The sequence below is a fragment of the Anabrus simplex genome, chromosome 2, assembly GCF_040414725.1.
Source record: "Anabrus simplex isolate iqAnaSimp1 chromosome 2, ASM4041472v1, whole genome shotgun sequence".
In the NCBI taxonomy this organism is placed as follows: domain Eukaryota; kingdom Metazoa; phylum Arthropoda; class Insecta; order Orthoptera; family Tettigoniidae; genus Anabrus; species Anabrus simplex.
Window position 1 is genome coordinate 806,578,865 of NC_090266.1, and position 24,116 is coordinate 806,602,980.

Genomic DNA, 24,116 nt, shown 5'->3' on the forward strand with positions numbered 1-24,116 from the left:
AGTGAGTGAGTGAGTGAGTGAGTGAGTGAGTGAGTGAGTGAGTGAGTGAGTGAGTGAGTGAGTGAGTGAGTGAGTGAGTGAGTGAGTGAGTTGACGGCATCTCCCCTATTCTGTTTAACTTAGTTCTAGACAAAGTTATTAGAGAGTGGGGAAAAGGATATCAAGGGAGTGAACATCGGAAATTTGGGAAGCAAGGTCAATGTGAAATGTTTAGCATTTGCTGATGATCTTGCAATCGTTACTAAGACCAAGGATGAAACAAGGTATGCCATACAGAGACTACACAATATAGCATCAAAGGCAGGCCTCTAGATATCCTACGAGAAAACCAAGTACATGGAAAATCTATGTCGAAATAGCAAAAGAACTCCGCTAGAGATGGAAAACGGCACAATTTCACAGGTGCCCTCCTTCAAATACCTTGGAGAAATTATACTACCATCAGGATTAGAGTGTAGTGCCAATGTAGAAAGAAACACCAAACTACATAAGGCATATAGACTGATGTGGAATTACTACAACAAAAGAGTCATATCGCGTAATGTAAAATTACGACACTACAAGACAGTTGTATTGCCCGAAGCTTTATATACCTCAGAAACCATATGCTTAGGTGGTCACTCTAAAATTACAGAAATTGAAAAGCAGGAGTGGAAAATTCTCAGGAAAATTTATGGTCCTACGAGAGAAAATGGAATGTGGATTAAGAGGAGAACAGCGGACCTCTACTCCTTCACCGACAGATTTACTGATGCCGTACGGAAAAGGCGCCTTAATTTCTATGGCCATATCTACAGAATGAACAGCGACAGACTAACTAAAAGATTATTCAAAGTAATCAACTCAAAGAAGGTCAAAATAAAATGGCTAGAAGAAACTAAGGCGGACCTCCAAGAAATAAATATCACAGACGACATCATGGAAAATCGTGGAGTTTTTAGAACAAAAGTAGCCAATCATAAATTTAGGGAGAAACCAAGAAAGACAACTGGTAGGAAGTGGTCGACAGAACGCAAGATGCAACACAGTGCATTCATGAAGAGGTTTTGGGAGGATAAGAAGGCACAAACCATCATACCAACTAACAAGTTCAAACGCGCTCTATGAATGGGCATAACGTAGAAAGAAAGAAAGAATAATAATAATATAAGCTTAGCCACATTCCTATTCCGTGATTCTTCCCCAGTTCACGAGGTCACCAGTTTTTCCATTAATAATGTCACAACTTGCTTCGTCCGTTAATTCTCGTTACTCCATTTCATCTTATACTGTCTGGAATGTACTGCGGCATTTTGGCGCTCTGGGCCCATAACCTGTTGATATCTCTTCACTTTAGCTCATAACACCAGTTTAGGCAAGAAATGATTATGTTAAAAATACCAGCTTCATCACACACATCGCTAGCAGTTCAAAGAATAAAAAAAAGCAAGATAAACCAATCAACTCAATTTCTTCAAGGAATAATACACCAACACATAACCTCAATGTAGATTTCTTACAACTAACACATGATATTTAGGTATGATATTATTTATTTTTATGAGAAAATCACAACACTCCAACACATACAAAACCTTTTTACTTCCCTTTATATCCTCATGTAAAGTTTCCCTGAAGCTCTTCTGTTTCTCTTCTTGTACTATTTTCTTACATACCGGTACCTTTTGGCTTCTTTATATTTCTGCCAAATCTCTGTACTATTGCTACCTATCCACTTCCTCCAAGCCATTTTTTTCTCTGTAACTGCTTCCTTTACCCTGCTGTTCACCAAGGAGTCTCCTTTTCCTTTTTCCTCCCTGATAGTCTTCCATAGGTGTTTACTGCACACTTTACAATCCATTTCAGAAACATGTCCATTCCTCTTCCACACTGTTTGTCATCTTTGGGAATTTCTTTCTTCCTATCCTCTTGAAACTTTTCCCTTATTTCTTTCTCTTTTAACGTCCACCCCTTTATTTTGCTTTCCCTTTTTTCTATCAACTTTGTTATTTTACCAAGTCTTAATTTGGCTACCTCCACTTCATGATCTCCTTTGAGATCTGCTCTTGGCATTGCTGTCACATCTTCCAGTTGTCTACATTTCTCCTTATCCACCAGAATAATATCAATCATTGTCTTTGTTTTTCTATCTCACCAACTATATATAGTAATTTTTTGCGAGTTCTTCTTTCTAAACCATGTATTGCCAACAGTTAATCCATTCCTTCTACAAAAATCTATTACCAAATCTCCTTCATCTTCGTTTTCACAACTATAGGGGCCAATTATTTCTTCCTTTCCCTGTCTGCCTATTCCAACATGTGCATTCATGTCTCCTATTATTATAACCTCTTTGTCTTCAATACAACTTTCCAGTTTTTCTAGAAACTCTTCTAAACATTCATCTGCATTCCCTGCTTGAGGTGCATAAACCTGTATAAAATCCTTGATTCCATTCTCAAGTCCAAGTCTAACTTTAATTATCCTGTCACTGATCTGGCCAATTTTGTTCATATATTGCGCTAGGTCTTCTGTCAATATAACACTAACACCATCTGTTGCCATCTTTCCTCCATTCCAATAAAATCTATACCCTTTCTTCAATTCTTTTCGACCTTTCCTCTTCCATTTTGTCTCACTCATTCCCATCATTGCTATGTTTTTCTTCTCCATATACTTTATCAATTCTTCTACCTTGCCATTCAAAGTCATGACACTGATGATACCGATTCTTGTGATGTCTGGTAGCCCACTTCTCACAGTTCCCCCAAAGCACCAGGAACTGCGCGTCACTTCAGGGTGACGCCCTAGCATTTTCCAAGGCCTCGATTCACTCGCACTCATTTTATATGATTTTATATTTTATGATATTCCTCACAAACCCCTTACTATAAATAACTTGCCATGCTCACAATATCATCTTATATTATAACTTAACCTAATAAAATGATATCAATTTATACCTTATTAATTAGTGGAGTCTTTATAATTGTCAAATTTTAGGGATCATACTTTCGTACAGCTATGTTAGAAAAGCAGCTGGAATTTACATGATTTCTGAAGATAAACTGAAGCCAATGGGTTGGAATATAGTACAATATCTGATGTACTTATTTTATTACTTTTTTGCATGAAGGAGCTACCTGCACCAAATGAATGGGAAGTTGCTATAATAGCCCTGGTGTATGTAGGCAAGGGTGATGCACATAAATCAGATTATTACTGTCCAGTCAGTTTCACCTACGTTGCTTGTAAGGTCTGGGAAAGCATTCTTACTGATAATATTCGATGCATTCATGATACTGTATTATTACCTGATTTGATAGAAGACAGTTCAGGTTTTGGAAGGGTTATTCCAGCGAGTTCAACATGTAGGATTCCAGCAAGATAAAGCAGATAATTTAGATTGAGAAGGTCAAATGGACTGTGTCGCTGTTGACTTGTCCAAGCCTTTTGATAGGGTAAATCGTGGAAAACTGCTGATAAAAATGAGGGCTATGGGACTATATAAATGAGTGGTTGAATGGGAGCCTACAGTTTCAGAAAATAGAACTCAGATAATTTAAGCAGGTTGAGTATGTGAAGCATTATCTGTTCCTATAATGATTAATGGGGACCCAGAAGGCAATATTATTGGACCTTTATGTTTCCTTTATATACCATATATAAATTATAGGAGTAAAGAAATGGAATCGCAAATAAGGCTCTTTGAAGGTCATGTTGCACTGTATAAAGTAGTAAATAAGTTACAGGATTGTGAGAGACTGCAAGAAGACCTCGAGAATGTGATGCTATGGATAACACACAATGGTAGGTTGGTAAACTGTATGAGATGTCAGGTTGTAAGTTTCACCAACAGGATAGATAGATAGATAGATAGATAGATAGATAGATAGATAGATAAAGAATGGGTGAGCCCTGCCTTCACAGGGCTCCACACGTAGGTCTTCACCAACAGGGAAAGTCCTCTCAGTTTCAATTACTGTGTTGATGGGGTGAAATACCTCACGGGGATCACTATACGAGTACTTACGTTTTACTATAAAGAAAGATTTTCATTGGGAAAATCACATTAATGTGGTTGTAAAGAAAGATCACAGATCTCTTCATATAGTTTCGAGGGTATTTGGGAGTTGTAGTAAGGATGTAAAGAAGAGGGCATGTCATACATTGGTAAAACCCTACTTAGAGTTTGGTTCCAATTCGTGGGACCCTCACCAGGATTGCTCGATTCAAGAAGCGGAAAGGATCCAAAACAAAGCAGCACGATTTGTTCTGGATGATTTATTCTGGAGTTGTGTTACGAATGTTGCAAGCTTCAGGCTGGAAAGACTTGGTCGGTCGGTCGGTTGGTCGGACGGTTGGTCAGTTGGTTGGTCGGTCTGCAGCACAGCATGCTTCAGTTCAAAATGTAACATGTATACTGAGTATGAGGAATGCTTTGCAGGCATATAACTTCATAGGAGCAAGCTGTGTAATCTTCAGCAATAACTGAATCGGTGATTTTACCTGGATGAGTGGAAAACTGATTCAAATAAGATAAAATAGCAATCATTACTTCAATTTGAAGGATATTTGAAATTAATTTGAATGCTGTTTTAGCTTAAAAAACAGTGCTTCAATTGCATTCAGAGTGAGAGAGAGTGAGTGTGTGTGTGTGTGCGTGCGTGCGTGCGTGTGCACAATTCAGGCGGATATTTCCCTGCTGTCAACCTTATACGAACAGTCATGAAATGAATTGCATCTGTTTTATTAGACCAGTTTTTGAGTATTCTTTTTTTACTCTGCTCCACAGGTGGGCGGTGTTGCGGTGATGTCTGTTGCAATCTGGATGCTGGTAGATAAAATGCACACAGTGGATATAATTGGAAATGAAGAACTATATAAAGGCATAGTTTATGTACTGTGTGGTGCTGGTGCTTTTGTTGCTTTTGTCTCCTTCCTTGGATGCATTGGGGCAATGAAAGAAGTTAAATGCTTGTTAGGTTTGGTAAGTCTTCAGTTGCAAATTACCTTGCTCACTGTGGAAATGATTGATGTTAATGAAGGAGTATTATTATGACTATGTCAGGGATGTAGAATCTCATGATATGTTTGGGCTCATCTCTTAGAACAATGAATATTTCTTTGTTTTGACATTTAGTAAAGCAGTCTATACTAATAAATATTTTTCCATGATACCAGAAAGTTATGTCTCTTCTGCTGTTTTTTAAAAATAGGATGTAAGAGTGCTTAAATGCAAGAGATATTGGTAAATTTACTAGCACATGAAAGGTACCCCTCAGGACAAAATAACTGCACTATGGTGAAGACCACTAAAAGTAAACAACTCATGCTGATTGTTAATTATAAAGCTTGGTACACAGCCCAATCTATTTTTTGTCCATTCATGCAATAATACAATGCACTATTTTATTCCAGTAGTTTAAAGGCAAATATGGACAAACAGATGTTTTTATCTATTGTATATTTTTCCCTTTTGAGGTAATCGCAACAATTGAATTGTATCTTAGTCATTTTAGTAGTGTTAACTTATTTATAAATGCCATTTGAATGGTACATTTTATAATTATGCATTTGGAACCTTATCTTTTATTTTTGTTATGTTGTTATACATTTTTAATTCACATTACTCTTAAAAATGTTGACATTTTAAAAATAACACACCGGGCGAGTTGGCCGTGCGCGTAGAGGCGCGCGGCTGTGAGCTTGCATCCGGGAGATAGTAGGTTCGAGTCCCACTATCGGCAGCCCTGAAAATGGTTTTCCGTGGTTTCCCATTTTCACACCAGGCAAATGCTGGGGCTGCACCTTAATTAAGGCCACGGCCGCTTCCTTCCAACTCCTAGGCCTGTCCTATCCCATCGTCGCCATAAGACCTATCTGTGTCGGTGCGACGTAAAGCCCATAGCAAAAAAAAAAAAAAAAAAAAAATTAAAAATAACAAATTTGATTCATTCAAAAATGTTCTCTACTGCTATGCTATTACATTAATTCTCATAAGTGCTGTTTAAAACTTGGACATCTTCAAATATTTTGCTATTGTATATACAGTAGATATGGTTTTGAGCTATAGAGGAAACCACTTCAGATATTTAGAGAGTTGTGGTGAGGTACTGAAAATAGTTACATGACGCTGTATAAACTAACCTGATATTGATGTATTTTTTCACCAAGAGGCTGTATCTGGTCACATGTTGATAACCTTGTTTCATCTTTAAAGGCTTTTTTTTTTTTTCATTTCAACTCATTAATTTTACCTGTTGTTAATAGTTATATTCTGACTTCTTTTCCAGTATGCACTTATTGTATTCATCATCTTCGTCATCATGCTTGTTGGAGGAATCCTGGGATATGTTTTTCGTGAGAAAGTAAATGATAAAATTGATGAGAAGATGGAATCATCCATGAAGTTATATGGTCAAAAAGATTATGTGACTGACAGTTGGGATTGGGTGCAGAAGGAGGTAGGAACAAATCTTTAATAAAGAGCCTTACCTTTTCCTAACAGTGAACATCCTAATGAAGTATGCTTTTCTCACATAACCTAAGGGTTGCCAGATTTCCAGATATAAGGAACATGTAGATTTTTACACCTCATACTGCAAAAATAAAACATTGCAGCCATTTAATGATTGAAGAGTTGAAGGATATATTAACTAATAAAAATTAATATACCAGAATAAAATATTTATTACAATTTAATAATTACCATAGTTGATTAGTATAAGCTTATATTTCACAGGTACTTCTCATTTGAACATACCATGCTGTGAACAGTTTCTTCTTCAACAAAACCTTTTAAAGTATAAAAATCAGTTTTTATTAAATCTACACAAGTTCTGTTTCTTTCATTTCCTCATATTATCATCAATACTGAAAATATTCTTTCTGCATATGCATTAGATGGAAATATACTTAACAAAAAAATGTTCTTCAGTGTTTTGGGGCCAATTAAATGTATAATAGATGCCCACCTCTCTGATAGTGTTTTACTATGGAGAGCTAAAACGGTGTTCTTTTCAGGTATGATACTATGGTCTAAAGAGTGAAATTTGGAAACACGGAATTTGTTTCCTGAAAAACAGTACATTCAGCATACAATTTAAAGTATGTATCGTATGTGGAAGAAAATGAGGGGAAAAAATATCTTGTCTGCTGACAATTAATGGAACTCAAATGCTCCATGTGATGATGTTTTTCCAAAAGTCAATCTGATTTCCTTCCAAATTTTGTGTACGGTAACTCAGACCTTTTCTTATCTTAATAAGTAAAATGTTTTATGTTTTGTCTTCACTTACTTCCTCAATTGTAAGTAATGTGATGATCCATGAATTATATATAATACCATAAAGAAGGCAGATATTAATAATTTTAAAGGATTACATAAATCTGTAGCATATCATTGTCTTAACTCTATTGCCACTAGAAAGAGAAGCAAGAAACGCTTACCATGACACTGTGTTTTTTCATTCTCTCTGATGTGTTAAGTCTGTATATACCCCTTTCTCTTCTTCATTGCCTCTAATAGCCTTTCATGAATATTATGATTACAATCACCATAAGACCTATCTGTGTCAGTTCGACATACAGCCAATTCAGAAAAAACTGGGAACTCATTAGTTTTTTCCCTTTATATTCTCTTTTTAAATAAAGAACCATACATACTGTAACATTTCTAAATTGCTTAGGATATACTGAGAATTTGGCCCAGTCAACTTCTCTTCCTCTAAAACTACTCCATTTCTTTATCTACTTTTATTGCTCTCTTGTCAAACCAGAAGGGCCTACATATGTAAACTTTAACTACCAGTACATTAGCCTACTAATCAAAGAAATACCTGTGAATATGCTACAGTCCTTCCTTTTTACTTGCTTGATTTGCTACAGTTACTGTTTTTGTCCATTCTGAGATTACCTTACCTATCTCATCCTCAATCTCTCAGAGTTATAAGCCATTTCCAGCGAAGACTTGTCCTAAATGCTGCACATTCCCATTTTTTCTTTCACTTAGAAGATTGTAGTTCTTTCTGATGTATAAAAACAAAGATGCTAACTTTCCCATCTATTTACCTATACAAAGTCTTCTCATGATTTCCATTTGAGTTCAACTAATATTTCTTTGACTGTACCTATTCCTTTACTTTACGTAATGATACCTATCCACAGACTTTCTCTCTTGGGACCAGTTTTGCTATGACGTCTTGATAAATTTCTGTCTACACTGATTTCTATTTCAACACGATGTAGGACTTTTTCCTCCGTTACACACTGCTGTCAAAGTCTTCCAATACTGTATCTCTGTTCATTCCATTTCATTTCAATATCCTGGAACTTCTCACTGTCTGTTCCTTGGAACATTTCATTGACCGTGTCTGTTATTTTTGAATACTGATGCCCATTACATCATCAGAACAATTACAGTGAATCACCCCAACTTCACTACTTCTTTGATAGTGAATGAATTACCTTGTTGAAGTGCTTACAACTGCTTTTTGAGGACTGCACAGCAAAAAGTAGTTGAAAATACTTGGTGAGGTATTTTCTTACTGTCAAAACAGTAAGTTAATACCAGTAAATCAGATTATGAATTAAAATATATGTTTGTATAATTTACTTGTTACAAATTTTTTCTACTTTAATCTATATATAAACAGACTTAATTTCTGCCGTTCAGGTGATACTCAGTTTCTTGCAGATAAGATAGTGGTCAGTGCTTCCAAGAAAACCCTTAAATATTTGCACATTGCTTATTAATTTCTTGATTAAAATGTTAGTTATGATATTATTGATCTACAAAGGTGGATCAAATATAAATGGGAATACTGCTACTGTTAGTAATAATTCTGAGGCAGGGCTTTGCCAGGATGTTGGTGGAGGTGTCTGGAGAAGGGGGTTTGCATGCGCAAACGACGGCGGAGAGCTGGGCTGCCAGTACGCTATGAATGAGCAAGAGGTGCACACATCTGCTGCACAACATATCGTTATCAAATTTCTCACAAAAAAGGGCACCAAACCTTCCAAAATTTTGAGACTGCTCCACACACAGTTTGGCAGTTTTGCAGACACAAGTGTATGATTGGCCAAAAAATTTTTTGTGGCAGGAAGAGAAGTTGTGGAAAATGAATGTCATGAAAGGAGACCGCAAATAAGCATCACTGCAGACAACGTTGTTGTCATTCATGACATTATTGGCGAAACAAGCTTGCAAATTATTTTAGCTGTAGAAATAAGTTACGGAAGTGTTCAAACCATCATCCGAGGTGAACTCCATTTCAAAAATTGTTTGCCAGGTGGGTTCCTCATCTCCTCAACTGGGGAAAAAAAACTTTATGCAAGGAAGTTGGTCAGAGACTCCTGCGTTGCTACAAGGAGGAAGGAGAGGATTTCTTGCATCGCATTGTGACTTGTGATGAAACTTGGGTGCATCATTACACCCCAGAGTCAAAGAAAGCAAGCAAGCAAGCAAGCATGGAGTGGCGGCAAAGAGACGAAGCAGGTCTGGTCAAGGCCAAAATACGTCCATCTGCTGGAAAGGTGCTTGCAACCGTTTTCTGGGACTCCGCGGGCATTTTGCTGGTGGAATTTCTTCACGAACAAAGAACAATGAGTGCAGCCTATTACTGTCACATTTTGGATGAAGCAAAAGCTTCATATTGCAACGAGCGATGCTGGCAACTGATCCGAAATGTCTTTCTTCTCCATGACGATGCAAGGCCGTATACTGCCGCTTTAACGGGGGGGGGGGAACTTGAGGAAATTCACTCAACATCTCTGGAACACACTCCATACAGTCCTGATTTATTGCCCTGTGACTACCATTTGTTTGGACCACTCAAACAAGACCTAGGAGGATAGCGGATCAATGATGATGCAAGTGTAGAAGAGTTCATGTGCAACTGGCTCCGCATACATCCTTCTTCTTTCTATCAGGACGGCATCAAAATTATCAATCCAATGAAGAAAATGTGTATCGAAGGCAGGACACTATGTAGAAAAGTGATCTCTATATGTGTATTTTTTTGTTTGATGCAATAAAATAAAAATAAAAATCCCTTTTATATTTGATCCGCCTTCGTACTATAAGCCTGCTCCTGATTCCAAGTATAGTGGTAAGTAATTTCTACTTGAATGCATTTGCAGTGCCTAGTCTCATATTATTACAGGAATCTAGTAAATATTTGCATTTCCTATTGCTTTCCATTGCTGCCAATTTTTCAGTTTAGTCATGAAAATAGATATAAATTTGGAAATAATGAATTTATTAAACCAATTTTAATTTAACCTAAAGAATATTTAAGCCTGGCATACCCATCCAGCTGCTAAGCAAATAAAAGTGTAGAAGAGTTCGTGCACAACTGGCTCCGCACACTAGGTTGATTGCTGAACACTTCTTTCTTTAATGTAATTTGATTTTCAGCAAATTTCAGCATGCAAGGTTTGGATTAATATTACATTAAAACTAGCTGATGTACCCGTGCTTCACTATGGAATTTTACATTGTATACAGAATTGTAGGTTAGGTATAGTACATGTTGCGAGCAAGACTGTATTAAATTGCATAGCTCTTAACGTTACCGTAGAAACGCGATGGAGAAATCGCCAAACATCTTTTCTCATATGAAGAACTGCCTTAGTGAATTTTCATTGTAATGGTAGGCCTGCTTGCCTACCATCATTCACAATTAGATTGGGGGAATCGCATTATAATGGCAGACACTCACTCTCCACCTGCCTTTTTTACATCCTCAGAAAGACTGTCCTAGTGGTTTTTTCAACTGAAATAAACATAGATCATTACAATGACGCCAGTAGGAACGGCGTGAGTAAAAGCAATGATTTCACATGAAATACTCGATCAAATGGAAAACCACACTTTTTCTCACTTTTAACGAACAGTACTACACTGCCGATCTAACAGTCCAAAGTTCCAGAGCTGGAATGACTAGCCCTCAGACAGCCGTGATCCGTGAGCACTCTTAGACTTTTTTCGGTGGGGGTTCGAAGGTGGAGAGTCCCAGGGTAAAAACTATGCCCTTTTACTAATCCGTCTCCTAGGAGTACCCGATGAGTTGTAAAATCTCAATTCACTACACCAGTGGCAGAAAAATCTATCTGACTTGGGAGGCAATTTTTTCCTCCAAGCCAGAGGAGAAACCCCCTCATCACTGCTAATTTTCAATAAAATGAATGTAAAATTTAATTAAAGTGAAGAGGAAGAAGCTCCTTTTAAGAAGAGACTCTTTTCAGGGTTGAATTTTGAGTTATTTAGTGAATTGTGGTGCTATAATTTGGAATATCCCTAAATTGTAATTCTAAACCAGTTCATACTACTACTACTACTGCTACTACTACTACTACTACTACTACTGAGTATCTGCCTTAAGAGTGCACACTGCTCATTCAAAACAGTGCGTCAGAGTAGGGATCAAATAGCTGGAATACTATGATGAAACACTGAGTTACGTACCAGCAGTACGGTATCAGAAAATGTATGAACCAGAGGAATGACGTGCTAAAGAAGGAAGTTTTCTAACTCCTCAGCTCTTTCCTTCCAATATTCAGGCAGGCTGTTATACTTGGTACGCAGCAGTAATCCCATCTATCAGAGTTGAGCGGCAGCATAAGAGACAAAGAACATCATCATAAACAATGATCAATGTAATGTTATTGTTGATCAATGTTATGTGCTTTCAATATTGTAGGCCTTCACGTTTAGTTTCCTTCCTACTCTGAAATACCACTCTTATCATAATCGGTATGGTAAAATTGAATAAAACCTAACTGGTCGAAAACTGTATTCTCTATAACTGTTGTTATGTAGTACTTTTCGATAGGACCAATAACATAGGTATTTAAAAATTAAATTTTATGCGCCTTCCCCTAAATTACAATTTCATGCAGGGTGAATGAAATTGTTTACATCTTAGACTGTAGTTTCTTATTCCCCGACTCTATATACAGACTTTCATTAAATTCTGTTAACCCATTTTCTCGTGGCTCGGCATTCATATGGACTTGGCAACAAAAATACAAATTCATGAATATCTGTGTTATCAAAGCTGGTACAGTAACAATGTATGGCATAAAGGATGGGAAATTTAATTCTGTATCACTTTAGTTATATAGTATTTATCGATAGGACCACTAATAGTATAAATATTTGAGAATTAAATTTTAGGCCTTCCCCTGAACTACCATTTCACTCAGCATGAGTAAAATGATTTTTAGCCTAGATTGTAGTGGCTCTTCCCCCGACTTCACATACTGATTTTTATTAAATTCTCTTCAGCCGTTTTCTCGTGATGCGTGTACATACATACAGACAGACAGACATTACGGAAAAGTAAAAAGTGCATTTCCTTGTTACTATGGACATGGCCGATACAGAAATACCATTCTTTTCAAAATCTGAGTAATGTACAGACAAAACTCTCATTTTATATATATAGATTTATCTTGTTCAGTTAATTTTAATAGTATCTGTATATCTTCATGTTTAATAATGTAGAGTACTTGCCAGGGCATATAATACACTGCACTATGTAATAATATGTTTGCAGTGTACACCACATACAAAAAATCTCCAGAGTGCAGTTCAGAAGTTTTGATCAATAGAAAGGAGTGATATGACCTGTTTTTCTACTTACGGTATTAGACCCATATCAATTATTGAGTAGAGTCGAAGTATAACATAAACAGTTATTATATTTACAAAATTATTCTTTAACTGTATCACTTTTATCTTGCCAATTTTGTTATGATGACAATTAATTATGGTTAAGCTATTTAATCTTAATGAATTATTGCACCTCATGGGTCTAAATAGCTTCTCAATCTCCGAAACAATGAAAAGCAGTACAAGTAGTTAAAGGACCAATAAGAATCAAATTGATTAATCTATTTACTTCACTTACGTCTGTTAGGGAGTAAGTTTTAAACACTTTCACACCATCTAAAAATATGTCAACATGCATGGTTTTACTTCTTAAGACATCATGAAAAATGAGCTTAAATCATTTTCATAAAAATCAGCGAGTGCAATGGGCAAAGTGTTAACCTTTTCACTCCAGTGAAGTAAGAGCAGACACATGGCTTTGAGGACAGGTGCCGAAGGTGGCTTGGCCATGCCCACTGTATGGGATACTTTCTGCTCTTGCTTCCTCATCTGCATTTGTTCACATTGTTAAAACACTTTCTTACTTCTTAATCCGTTTATCCTCCAGGGTCTTACCAGGCAAATGCTGGGGCTGTACCTTAATTAAGGCCACGGGCGCTTCCTTCCCATTCCTAGGCCTTTTCTATCCCACTGTCGCCATTAGACATATCTGTGTCGGTGCGACGTAAAGTTAATAGAAACAAAAAAACCCTCCAGATTCAGTTTTTCCTTTGGACTCAGCAAGGGATCCCAACTCTACCGCCTCAAGGGCAGTGTCCTGGAGCATGAGACTTTGGGTCGGGGAGACAATTTGGGAGGAGGACCAGTACCTCACCCAGACTGCCTCGTCTGCTATGCTGAACAGGGGCCTTGTGGAGGGAGGGGAAGGTTGGAACGGATAGGCAAGGAAGAGGGAAGGAAGCAACCATGGCCTTAAGTACCATCCCAGCATTTGCCTGGAGAAGTGGGAAACCATGGAAAACCACTTCGAGGATGGTTGAGGTGGGAATCGAACCCCCCTCTACTCAGTTGACCTTCCGAGGCTGAGTGGACCCCGTTCCAGCCCTCATACCACTTTTTCAAATTTCGTGGCAGAGCTGGGAATCGAATCCGGGCATCCGGGGGTGGCAGCTAATCACGCTAACTACTACACCATAGAGGCAGACTCACAATGTTAAGACACTACAGGTTGAAAATGAAAATCCACAGCTTGTTTCCAATTTCAACCTGGTCAGGAATGGAATGAATGAAGCCCCCATCTATTGGCGATGATAGAAACTGTGCCAGCTAATGAAGCCTGTCACTCCTCTGGGCAATGTTTAAAGACTGAAAGATGAAATTAAATAATATTGGAGAGTGTTGCTGGAATAAAAGGTGGCATGGAAAACCAGAGTACCAGTAGAAAAACCTACCCCACCTCTGCTTTGTCAAGCACAAATCTCACATGGAGCGACTGGGATTTGAACCACAGAACCCAGTGGCGAGAGGCCGGCGCATTGCCACCTGAGCCACGGAGGCTCTACTACAGGTTGACTATTTATTTATTAAATATAAATATTTCGGTCAAATATCTTTGCATATATTTCAGTCATTTTCATTCATGCAAAGCTTCCCATCCTTCTTTTAGATCTGTGGATTTCTTCACAGCATTGGCAGCGTTAAATCTTTCCAATCTTAATTTTCTTCAATGTCGCTACCCGATATGAGGATAAGAGCTTCATCCGCAGTAGACAGGTTCCCATGCATTATGAAATACGGTACCACAATGCATTGAAGCTGCCTATAGAAGCACTAATACATTGTTAGTGAACAGCAATTATACTGTAAATGACGACAAGTAATGCACATTGTTCAGTGTAGAACAGTTTTAGCGTGTAAATAATTGCACATTCCTGAAACATACTGGTTCCATCAAAATACTATTCCCTAAATAATGATAAGATAAATTAAATCTGGAAGGATCTGTTGCTCCCAGTGTCACCATTTATGTTAGGAATCATTGTCGTATGATAACATTTCAAACATTTTATATATAATATTGTGAGAAATTCATCCATACTTCATTATTTCCAACCTCATGTTTAATTCTGAACCATTTTGATAGCATTGATTCAATATCCAGTTTAAGTTTTGTCTGTATATCATCTTTACCATGAATTACAAGTCCTTGTTATGCTAAGAAGACAATCACAGATTGATTCTTTTCTTATGCTACCTTGATTCAACCATATCTTTTACATAATTATGTGATGTCACTGACTGGGCTTTTGCATTCAAATCTCAGAGTTTAAATATTTCCTGTAACACATTTTCACCATCAAAGTTAGATGTTTCAAACATTTTAAACTCCTGATAGCATTTTTCCAATTAGTAAAGCATAATTGGTAAAAACAGAATTGGAAGCTTTATTGACATTATACTGCTTGCAAATAGAGCAGAAAGCCTGAAGTTTGGTTGTATGATGATCTAACAAAATACAAGATTTTATTTAAAGTATTGAAAAACTTGTGTCCCTTTGTTGATGACGATTCAGAGTAGGTCGCTGATGCTGGAGATGTACTGCAAGAAGTGAATGCTAATTCATTTTCACTTTGTAGATGGTACACGTTCTTTTCATACATCTGTACTCTCCACCATAAAAACCCCTCTGCCACAATAAAAACAGAGGTATTACCATCATCATAGACTTCTATCCTCCAGTATTTTAATGCATCCACTGTTAGCTCAATCTGATTGCAAGTATTTGGGCTTCAGTTAGTGTTAGAACTTAGACCTATTAGCAAGATTAAAGTCATGGTATGAGATTTGTTGTCTGGAGAACATGTGTTTGTACATAAAGTCATGCTTAGATTCTGAGTAGTAGTAGTAGTAGTAGTAGTAGTAGTAGTAGTAGTAGTAGTAGTAGCAGTGATGATTTAAATATTATTCTAGAAGTTACAACTGTGAAGCTTTTCAGTCTGTCAAAACTAACGTAGGATTAATAAAATTAGAAAATACTTGAAAAATAAAACATTTAAAAGCAGATTGTAACTGAAAGAACAATTTTTAAATATCTCCTAGATTAGTACATTTAATCCCCTTTTCAGATAAAGTTAAAAGAATATTCTGTTTGTTGAGTCTTTTAAGAACCTCTTACCTTTTTTCAACATTTAACTATGAAATGATTTACTTTTCTAGTTTGAGTGCTGTGGAGTTAACAGCCACAAAGACTGGCCTGATATGCAGAAGACTTTCCCAGACAGCTGTTGCTCTGATGGTGTAAGTATTAAAAGGAAACTCTAGCATGCTTTTGGTGTATAGTAGCAGTTTACTTATGGAATTTTCAAAGTTGTTTAGAGTCAGTATCTAGCAGTACTGGTCATCATAAGCCCAGTTTTCTTTTTGTCTTACATGACTGACCAAAAATGTTTGATTTTATTTCCTTCCTAATACTACCTCATTGTTATATTGCTTACTGGGCAAATCAGGGAGTAGTTTCTTGATGACATAGTAGATAAATGATGATGGTGCTTGTTGTTTAATGGGTCCTAACATCTAGGTCATCAGCCCCTACATAGTAGATCAATATAACTGTAATGTATTGATTGGAATTTGTTTTATGACAGAGATACTGGCTAATTTACTGAATTCCCCCTGTGGGTGGGGGACGGAGACGAATACACCCACGGTATCCCCTGCCTAACATAAGAAGCAACTAAAAGGGGCGACCAAGGGATGGTCAAATTAGAACCATGATACTACTTGTAATTAGTACTATCACACAGGGATAATCATGGGTCACTTTTACTTGCACGTAGTACCACTATGTTGGGTACACAATAGGTTTGTGATTAGTAGCGACAGTGTGTGCTCAGGATGCATTTACAATACCTGTGATTCGTACCACTATATGAGCAACACCATGGTTCTGCCTTGCCTATGATTAGTACCCACTATGTGAGGAACACCATGCGATAGTGCTAGTCCCTGTGGTTAGTCCATTTATGTGAAGAACACCATAGGTTTGTGTTGCCTGTATAGGTTTGCGTTACAGGGCGAGTTGGCTGTGCGCGTAGAGGCGCGCGGCTGTGAGCTTGCATCCGGGAGATAGTAGGTTCGAATCCCACTATCGGCAGCCCTGAAGATGGTTTTCCGTGGTTTCCCATTTTCACACCAGGCAAATGCTGGGGCTGTACCTTAATTAAGGCCACGGCCGCTTCCTTCCAACTCCTAGGCCTTTCCTATCCCATCGTCGCCATAAGACCTATCTGTGTCGGTGCGACGTAAAAAAAAAAAAAAGGTTTGCGTTGCCTGTAAATAGCGACACAATGTGCGAAACACCATAGGTCTGTGTTACATGTGCTCATTACATTACCTGTGAGTAGTACCATAATGTGTAGAATACCGCAAGTCTACGCTACTTTTGATTAGTAACATTTAAAAACAATTCTAATTATTCTAGTAACTTTCATATATTGCTTCCAACATCTAACTTGGCTAATTTCTTCTTCAGGTTTAAATTGAAGTGGACCGGGCGAGTTGGCCGTGCGCGTAGAGGCGTGCGGCTGTGAGCTTGCATCCGGGAGATAGTAGGTTCGAATCTCACTATCGGCAGCCCTGAAGATGGTTTTCCGTGGTTTCCCATTTTCACACCAGGCAAATGCTGGGGCTGTACCTTAATTAAGGCCACGGCCGCTTCCTTCCAACTCCTAGGCCTTTCCTATCCCATCGTCGCCATAAGACCTATCTGTGTCGGTGCGACGTAAAGCCGCTAGCAAAAAAAAAAAATTGAAGTGGACATTTCATCTCTAGTCATATCACGATCTTACATGACAAATTAAACTTCCTTTGAACCACCTAAACCAAGTGAATAAGTGTTACCCAAATAGACAGCATAAAACAGCACAAATTCACTTAACCCAGGCTGGACTATATAACAAAAATCAAATTGCTGGAATTTTAAGAATTTTATATCACAGCATTCAATTGTAACATAATTTTAACTTATCTCATGTATCGTTACAGTAATGTATTTTATAATGTGTTAAAATATGTTTTTGGCATATGTATATAATTGTTTAATTTGCACTTAAGGCTGATGATGGCACATAGGTGCCGAAACTAGTACCATTTGACATGTGATTGTATCACAATAAAATGTTATTGTATTGAATAGGTGGACCTTGAAAGAATTTTAATTTACTGTAATCCCACTTCAATACGGAACACTATGAAATTCATAACTATAAATGTTACTACTAACTAATAAACAAAATATAAGCAAAACTAAATAAAAAATTAATCGGAAGCTAATAACGTGTATTACAGGAAAGTTTCTAACTATCCTAACTAATAAGTATCACTTTACAATTTGAATTATTCCAGAAAGAAGTCATGAAGAAAAGCAAAAATTAATAGTCAGTAAAAACTGTCAAATACTGGTGAAATTACATCCCTTAAATTAATTAATTTGGTGTTCCATTAGTTTATTAACAATTAATCAAGCTCCCTATTGATGATGGGTTTTAGATGTAGTTTTACCACAAATTATTCCATTACACACACTCGAGTTTTAACTTTATTGAAAGTTATCTTCAGCCTACAAATACAACAAAAATATCATGCTAAATTTTGTTACATGAATGCAGACTCTACAGATCAGTCTTACAAATAGAGGTGCATATAAATATCAAACATAAAATAAGAAATATTTATTTTTTAAAAGCTGAACAAACCTTCTGGAGTTGTTTTAAATGTTACACGTCAACACAAATTACAGAAAAATGAGAATTGGGCAGCGGAAATAAGTTCAGGTGTGGAACTGTACACAGCGTTTTCAGGGAAGAAAGTTTGTTAATTTATACATGTTTCTTGGTTATTTTTGACTCGCTTTCGTATTTCTATAATTTCTAGAGTATTCAATATGGAACACTTGGTTTCAGTGTCAAGAATTTTGAGATGCTGATCCAGATTGAAGGAACACTTGTTTGTTATGAGGTGTTTGGAGAACTGTGACTCCCTGGGGTTATGTAATTTCCATGTTCTAATATGTTCTTTAGTCCTGATTTTAAGGTTTTTTCCTGTCTCACCTATATAAACAGAGTTGCAGTCACCGCTCTGTAATTTATATATATTACTTTTAATTTCCTTACTGAGAGTATCCTTTGTTTTTGATAATTTTGAGAAATAAGAACTACATTTAAATGCTACAGAATAACCCTGTTTTTGTAGCAGAGTTCCTAGTTTTTCATAAACTGGACCATAGTATGATAGAACTGTTCACTTTTTCTTTTCTTGATAGAAAATGAAAATGAAATAGCATATGGCTTTTAGTGCCAGGAGTGTTTGAGGGCATGTTCGGCTCGCCAGTTGCAGGTCTTTCGATTTGATGCCCGTAGGCGACCTGTGAGTCATGATGAGGATGAGCCCCCGTGCCAGCGAAATTAACCAATGATGGTTAAAATTTGGGAATCGAACCCGGGACCCCTGTGATCAAAGGCCAGTATGCTAACCATTTAGCCATGGAGCCAGAGGATGGAGTGATGAGAACACTGAAATCATATTTAATTTCTTCTGTTTGTGTGTTACTAATTTTTCAGTGAGATTCAGCTAGTAGCTGATATTCAGAGCAATGTCTTCAATAACCTGAAGTTCTTTATTGTAAATCTGACTGATTTTGCAGCACAGAAAGAAATCTATGTACCATGCTATGAAAAATAGCTAACTTAGATTTCATATGAAATTATTAAATCCGTAAAAGTGGGTTTCCTGTAAATCTGAAAAGTGTGGATATTTTGAGTGTGGTCAACAGTTTCATCAAGAAAATTTAATTGGTTTTCCGTGGTTTCCCATTTTCACACCAGGCAAATGCTGGTGCTGTACCTTAATTAAGGCACGGCCGCTTCCTTCCCACTCCTAGCCCTTTCCCGTCCCATCGTTGCCGTAAGACCTATCTGTGTCGGTGCGACGTAAGACAACTAGCAGCAAGAAAATTTAATTTGAAATTGCTTTCAGTTTCAAGAGTAAACTGTAAGAAAGAGTGATAGGAATTGAGTAACTGAAGCAGATTCTCAAGTTGATGGTTGGTACCTTTATACAAGTATATTGTATCATCAGCTTGGCGAAACCAATAAACAATATCTTTGCTGGGCTGAGTGGCTCAGATGGGTGAGGCCCTGGCCTTCTGACCCCAACTTGGGAGGTTTGATCCTGGCTCAGTCCGGTGGTATTTGAAGGTGCTCAAATACGTCAGCCTCGTGTTGGTAGATTTACTGGCAAATAAATGAACTCCTGCGGGTCTAAATTCCGACACCTCAGCGTTTCTGAAAACTGTTAAAGTAGTTAGTGAGTTGTAAAGTCAATAACATTATATAAAATCAATATCTTTAATGAGGGGATTTGACTACAAAAGAAGATTTCTCTCAAAATTTCATCAAGTGACGGTAACAGGGTTTTTCCTATGGAAAGACAGTCAAGTTGTTTGTTCTATTTTCCATTAAACTTAAAAATGTTATGTTTGGTACAAGTAAACAGAAGTTCACACAATTCTTCTTTTCTATGGAGGGCATCTGGGCCTCTGAGACTTATACGAAGGTCGATCAAATATAAACAGGATATTTGTTCCTGAACATCAACGGCTGGCAGGACTGGCCCCATGCTTCTGCTATGCTTAGGCAGGACCGTTAGGAGTGAGGAGAGAGAGCATGCTGTTAGTTATTTCCCACCGTTTCGTCAGTAACGCTCATGATGATGGAGCAACAGGTGCACACCTCCACTGCACAACGCATAATTATAAAATTTCTTGCTCGTGAAGGAGTTACAGCGGCAGAAACTTGCCAGAGATTAACTGCATAGTTCGGTGATAAAACATTGTCAAGGACACGTGTGTTTGCCTGGCATAAAATGTCCAATGAAGGACGAGAATGTGTGGAAAATGAGCAACACGATTGACGTCCTTGGACCAGCATTACAGACGAAAACATCCGTGCTGTTAACGACATTATTGACGACAATCGACGGGCATGAGCGACGCACAATCAGTGCTGCTTACTACTGCGAGCTGTTGAACAAGGTGAGGGTTGCATATCGCCCCAAAAGACGAGACCAACCGATTCGACAGGTCATCCTACTCCACTGCCCATACTGCAGCTCTAATGTATCCAAGCTACAGGAAATGCACTGGACTACACTTGATCATCCTCCTTACAGCCTGGACTTATCGCCCTACAGTTTCCATTTGTTTGGACCCAGAAGTTCTAGGTGTGCAACAATTTGAGATGACGAGAGTGTGACAGACTTTGTGCACAACTGGCTGGTGACACAACCCTGTTCTTTTTACGATGAGGGTATCAAAAAGCTGCCCATACGCTGGGACAAATGCATTTCCAATGCAGGAAACTATGTGGAAAAATAAATTGTAATTGCCTCGTGCTTTTCAATAAATGGATTTTAATAAAAAATAAAATCCCAACTATACAGTATTTGATCCAGCCTCATAGATGTTTTTAGCAAGAGAGAGAGTTTGGGAGAGTAGAATGTTTGTGAAAAGACACTAGTTTATGAGAAGTGGGGGCAGGGAAATTCTGTATTCAAGAGATGTGTTCTAAGGTGTTTTTGATGCTGTGTTTAGGTCTGAAATGAGTCTTTTCTCAGAAGATTGTATTTACTCTTAGAGCTAATTTTGTTGAAGGAATTCCTGAATATGATATCACTGGTCCAATGATAATTCAAGGTTTGTGTATTTTCAGCTGACCATAAAATCGTGGAGGGTTAGGATTCATCAGAACTATGCTTTTCCTTTCTCAATTGCTTACGAGGTAGTTTACATTACTAACTGAAAATTTTATATCTTGGTGACACTGATGTAATGCGTTTTTGTTAAGTACCCTGAAGTTGTTTGAGGAAAAGAATTCAACTTTATGGACATAGTTCTTTTTTTCTCTAGAATGACACAGGAATTCCCTTTATCAGCATTGACAAGTATGAGATTATCATCACCGAATTTGTTCCTCAATTTAATATATTCAGTACCAATTCAGGGCCAATTGAACGAATGTCAAGATCTCTAAACAAAGTGGATATTGATATATTTAACTGCTCATTGTCAAAATTTAGAAATCACTTACATAATCTCCAGAATTTACTATTACTTTCCTGTGATTACTTGTAATATAACCTGTGTATATATCTGTACATATTTTTTTACTTATACTCCACTGAACTTTCTTTTTAGTGTGTTTTGTTTTGTTTATTCTTCTCTACTGTTATGTAAAATGGTATTACTGTTAATAAAGTATTATTATTATTATTATTATTATTATTATTATTATTATTATTATTATTATTATTATTACTGGGCGAGTTGGCCATGCGCGTAGAGGCGCGCGGCTGTGAGCTTGCATCCGGGAGATAGTAGGTTCGAATCCCACTATCGGCAGCCCTGAAGATGGTTTTCCGTGGTTTCCCATTTTCACACCAGGCAAATGCTGGGGCTGTACCTTAATTAAGGCCACGGCTGCTTCCTTCCAACTCCTAGGCCTTAACTATCCCATCGTCGCCATAAGACCTATCTGTGTCGGTGTGACGTAAAGCCCCTAACAAAAATAAAAATAAAAATTATTATTATTAATATTGTAATCAAATGATTGTTGCTTCTTCATAGCTGTCTGGATGAATGATGTGCACTTAACTTCTAGCACTTGGTCATGGTTTTGGTTAAAATGAGTATCTATGTACTGGTATGCAGTTAGTCTATCTAAGTTTAGCATATCAGAATTTGGAGGGTTGAATTTGGTACATTTTTCAAGAAGTTCATTTTCTGAAGCAGTAAAAGAAACATTACATAGGTTATGTAACCAGTTGTTGAAGTTACAAACATTAGGCTGATTAGTATGCAGCTGTGAACTCTTTGAGTTGGTAAAATTTCTTGGTTTGCTTTTCATGCCTACAAGTTGGATACATAGAATGTTCTCTCCATAGACCTCTAATCTAACACATCCCATTCTACTGTTGACAATTTGAAAGTTAGTTACCGGTATGTCTGCAGTAAATACAAACAAAATAAAAGAACATTATGAAGATGATACCAATGTTTTTCTGCACTCAATATCCAGAATGTTTTGCAGCATTACTTCTCTTGGCACTTTCACTGTGTTTGCTTTTCGTATATACAATGACATATTTTGGAATTATATTACTTTTTAGAAATAGTGTATTAAACGAAATGTTGAGGTTAGCTGTGGAAAACTTCAGCATGAGTTTGTAGTGTAAGTTTATCTGCTCTGCTTGATTGGCGTTCCTCAAATATACACTGACTGACAGAGCAAATGCAACACAAAGAAGGAGTGGTCAGAACTTTATGCCAATTGCAGGGTAGACTGACGTCACTGAGGTATGCTCATGATGTGAAATGCGCCGCTGTGCTGCGCACGTAGCGAACGATAAATGGGAAACGGCGTTGGCGAATGGCTCACTTCGTACCGTGATTTCTCAGCCGACAGTCATTGTAGAATGTGTTGTCGTGTGCCACAGGACACGTGTATAGCTAAGAATGCCAGGCCGCCGTCAACGGAGGCATTTCCAGCAGACAGACGACTTTACGAGGGGTATGGTGATCGGGCTGGGAAGGGCAGGTTGGTCGCTTCGTCAAATCGCAGCCGATACCCATAGGGATGTGTCCACGGTGCAGCGCCTGTGGCGAAGATGGTTGGCGCAGGGACATGTGGCACGTGCGAGGGGTCCAGGCGCAGCCCGACTGAAGTCAGCGCGCGAGGATCGGCGCATCCGCCGCCAAGCGGTGGCAGCCCCGCACGCCACGTCAACCGCCATTCTTCAGCATGTGCAAGACACCCTGGCTGTTCCAATATCGACCAGAACAATTTCCCGTCGATTGGTTGAAGGAGGCCTGCACTCCCGGCGTCCGCTCAGAATACTACCATTGACTCCACAGCATAGACGTGCACGCCTGGCATGGTGCCGGGCTAGAGCGACTTGGATGAGGGAATGGCGGAACGTCGTGTTCTCCGATGAGTCACGCTTCTGTTCTGTCAGTGATAGTCACCGCAGACGAGTGTGGCGTCAGCGTGGAGAAAGGTCAAATCCGGCAGTAACTGTGGAGCACCCTACCGCTAGACAACGCGGCATCATGGTTTGGGGCGCTATTGCGTATGATTCCACGTCACCTCTAGTGCGTATTCAAGGCACGTTAAATACCCACCGCTACGTGCAGCATGTGCTGCGGCCGGTGGCACTCCCGTACCTTCAGGGGCTGCCCAATGCTCTGTTTCAGCAGGATAATGCCCGCCCACACACTGCTCGCATCTCCCAACAGGCTCTACGAGGTGTACAGATGCTTCCGTGGCCAGCGTACTCTCCGGATCTCTCACCAATTGAACACGTGTGGGATCTCATTGGACGCCGTTTGCAAACTCTGCCCCAGCTTCGTACGGACGACCAACTGTGGCAAATGGTTGACAGAGAATGGAGAACCATCCCTCAGGAC

The 24,116-nt window shown here is 38.3% G+C and overlaps 1 protein-coding gene across 3 annotated transcripts in view; it reads left to right on the plus strand.

Moving 5' to 3' along the window:
- Positions 1 to 24,116, plus strand: part of LOC136863114 (CD151 antigen) — a 218,145-nt gene that overhangs the window by 166,083 nt on the left and 27,946 nt on the right. For all 3 annotated transcript variants that reach the window (XM_067139454.2, XM_067139456.2, XM_067139453.2), the window contains exons 3-5: positions 4,775 to 4,969; positions 6,276 to 6,446; positions 15,815 to 15,895. In XM_067139454.2, coding sequence (XP_066995555.1) covers positions 4,775 to 4,969; positions 6,276 to 6,446; positions 15,815 to 15,895 — 447 coding nt within the window. The remainder of the gene's footprint in view (positions 1 to 4,774; positions 4,970 to 6,275; positions 6,447 to 15,814; positions 15,896 to 24,116) is intronic.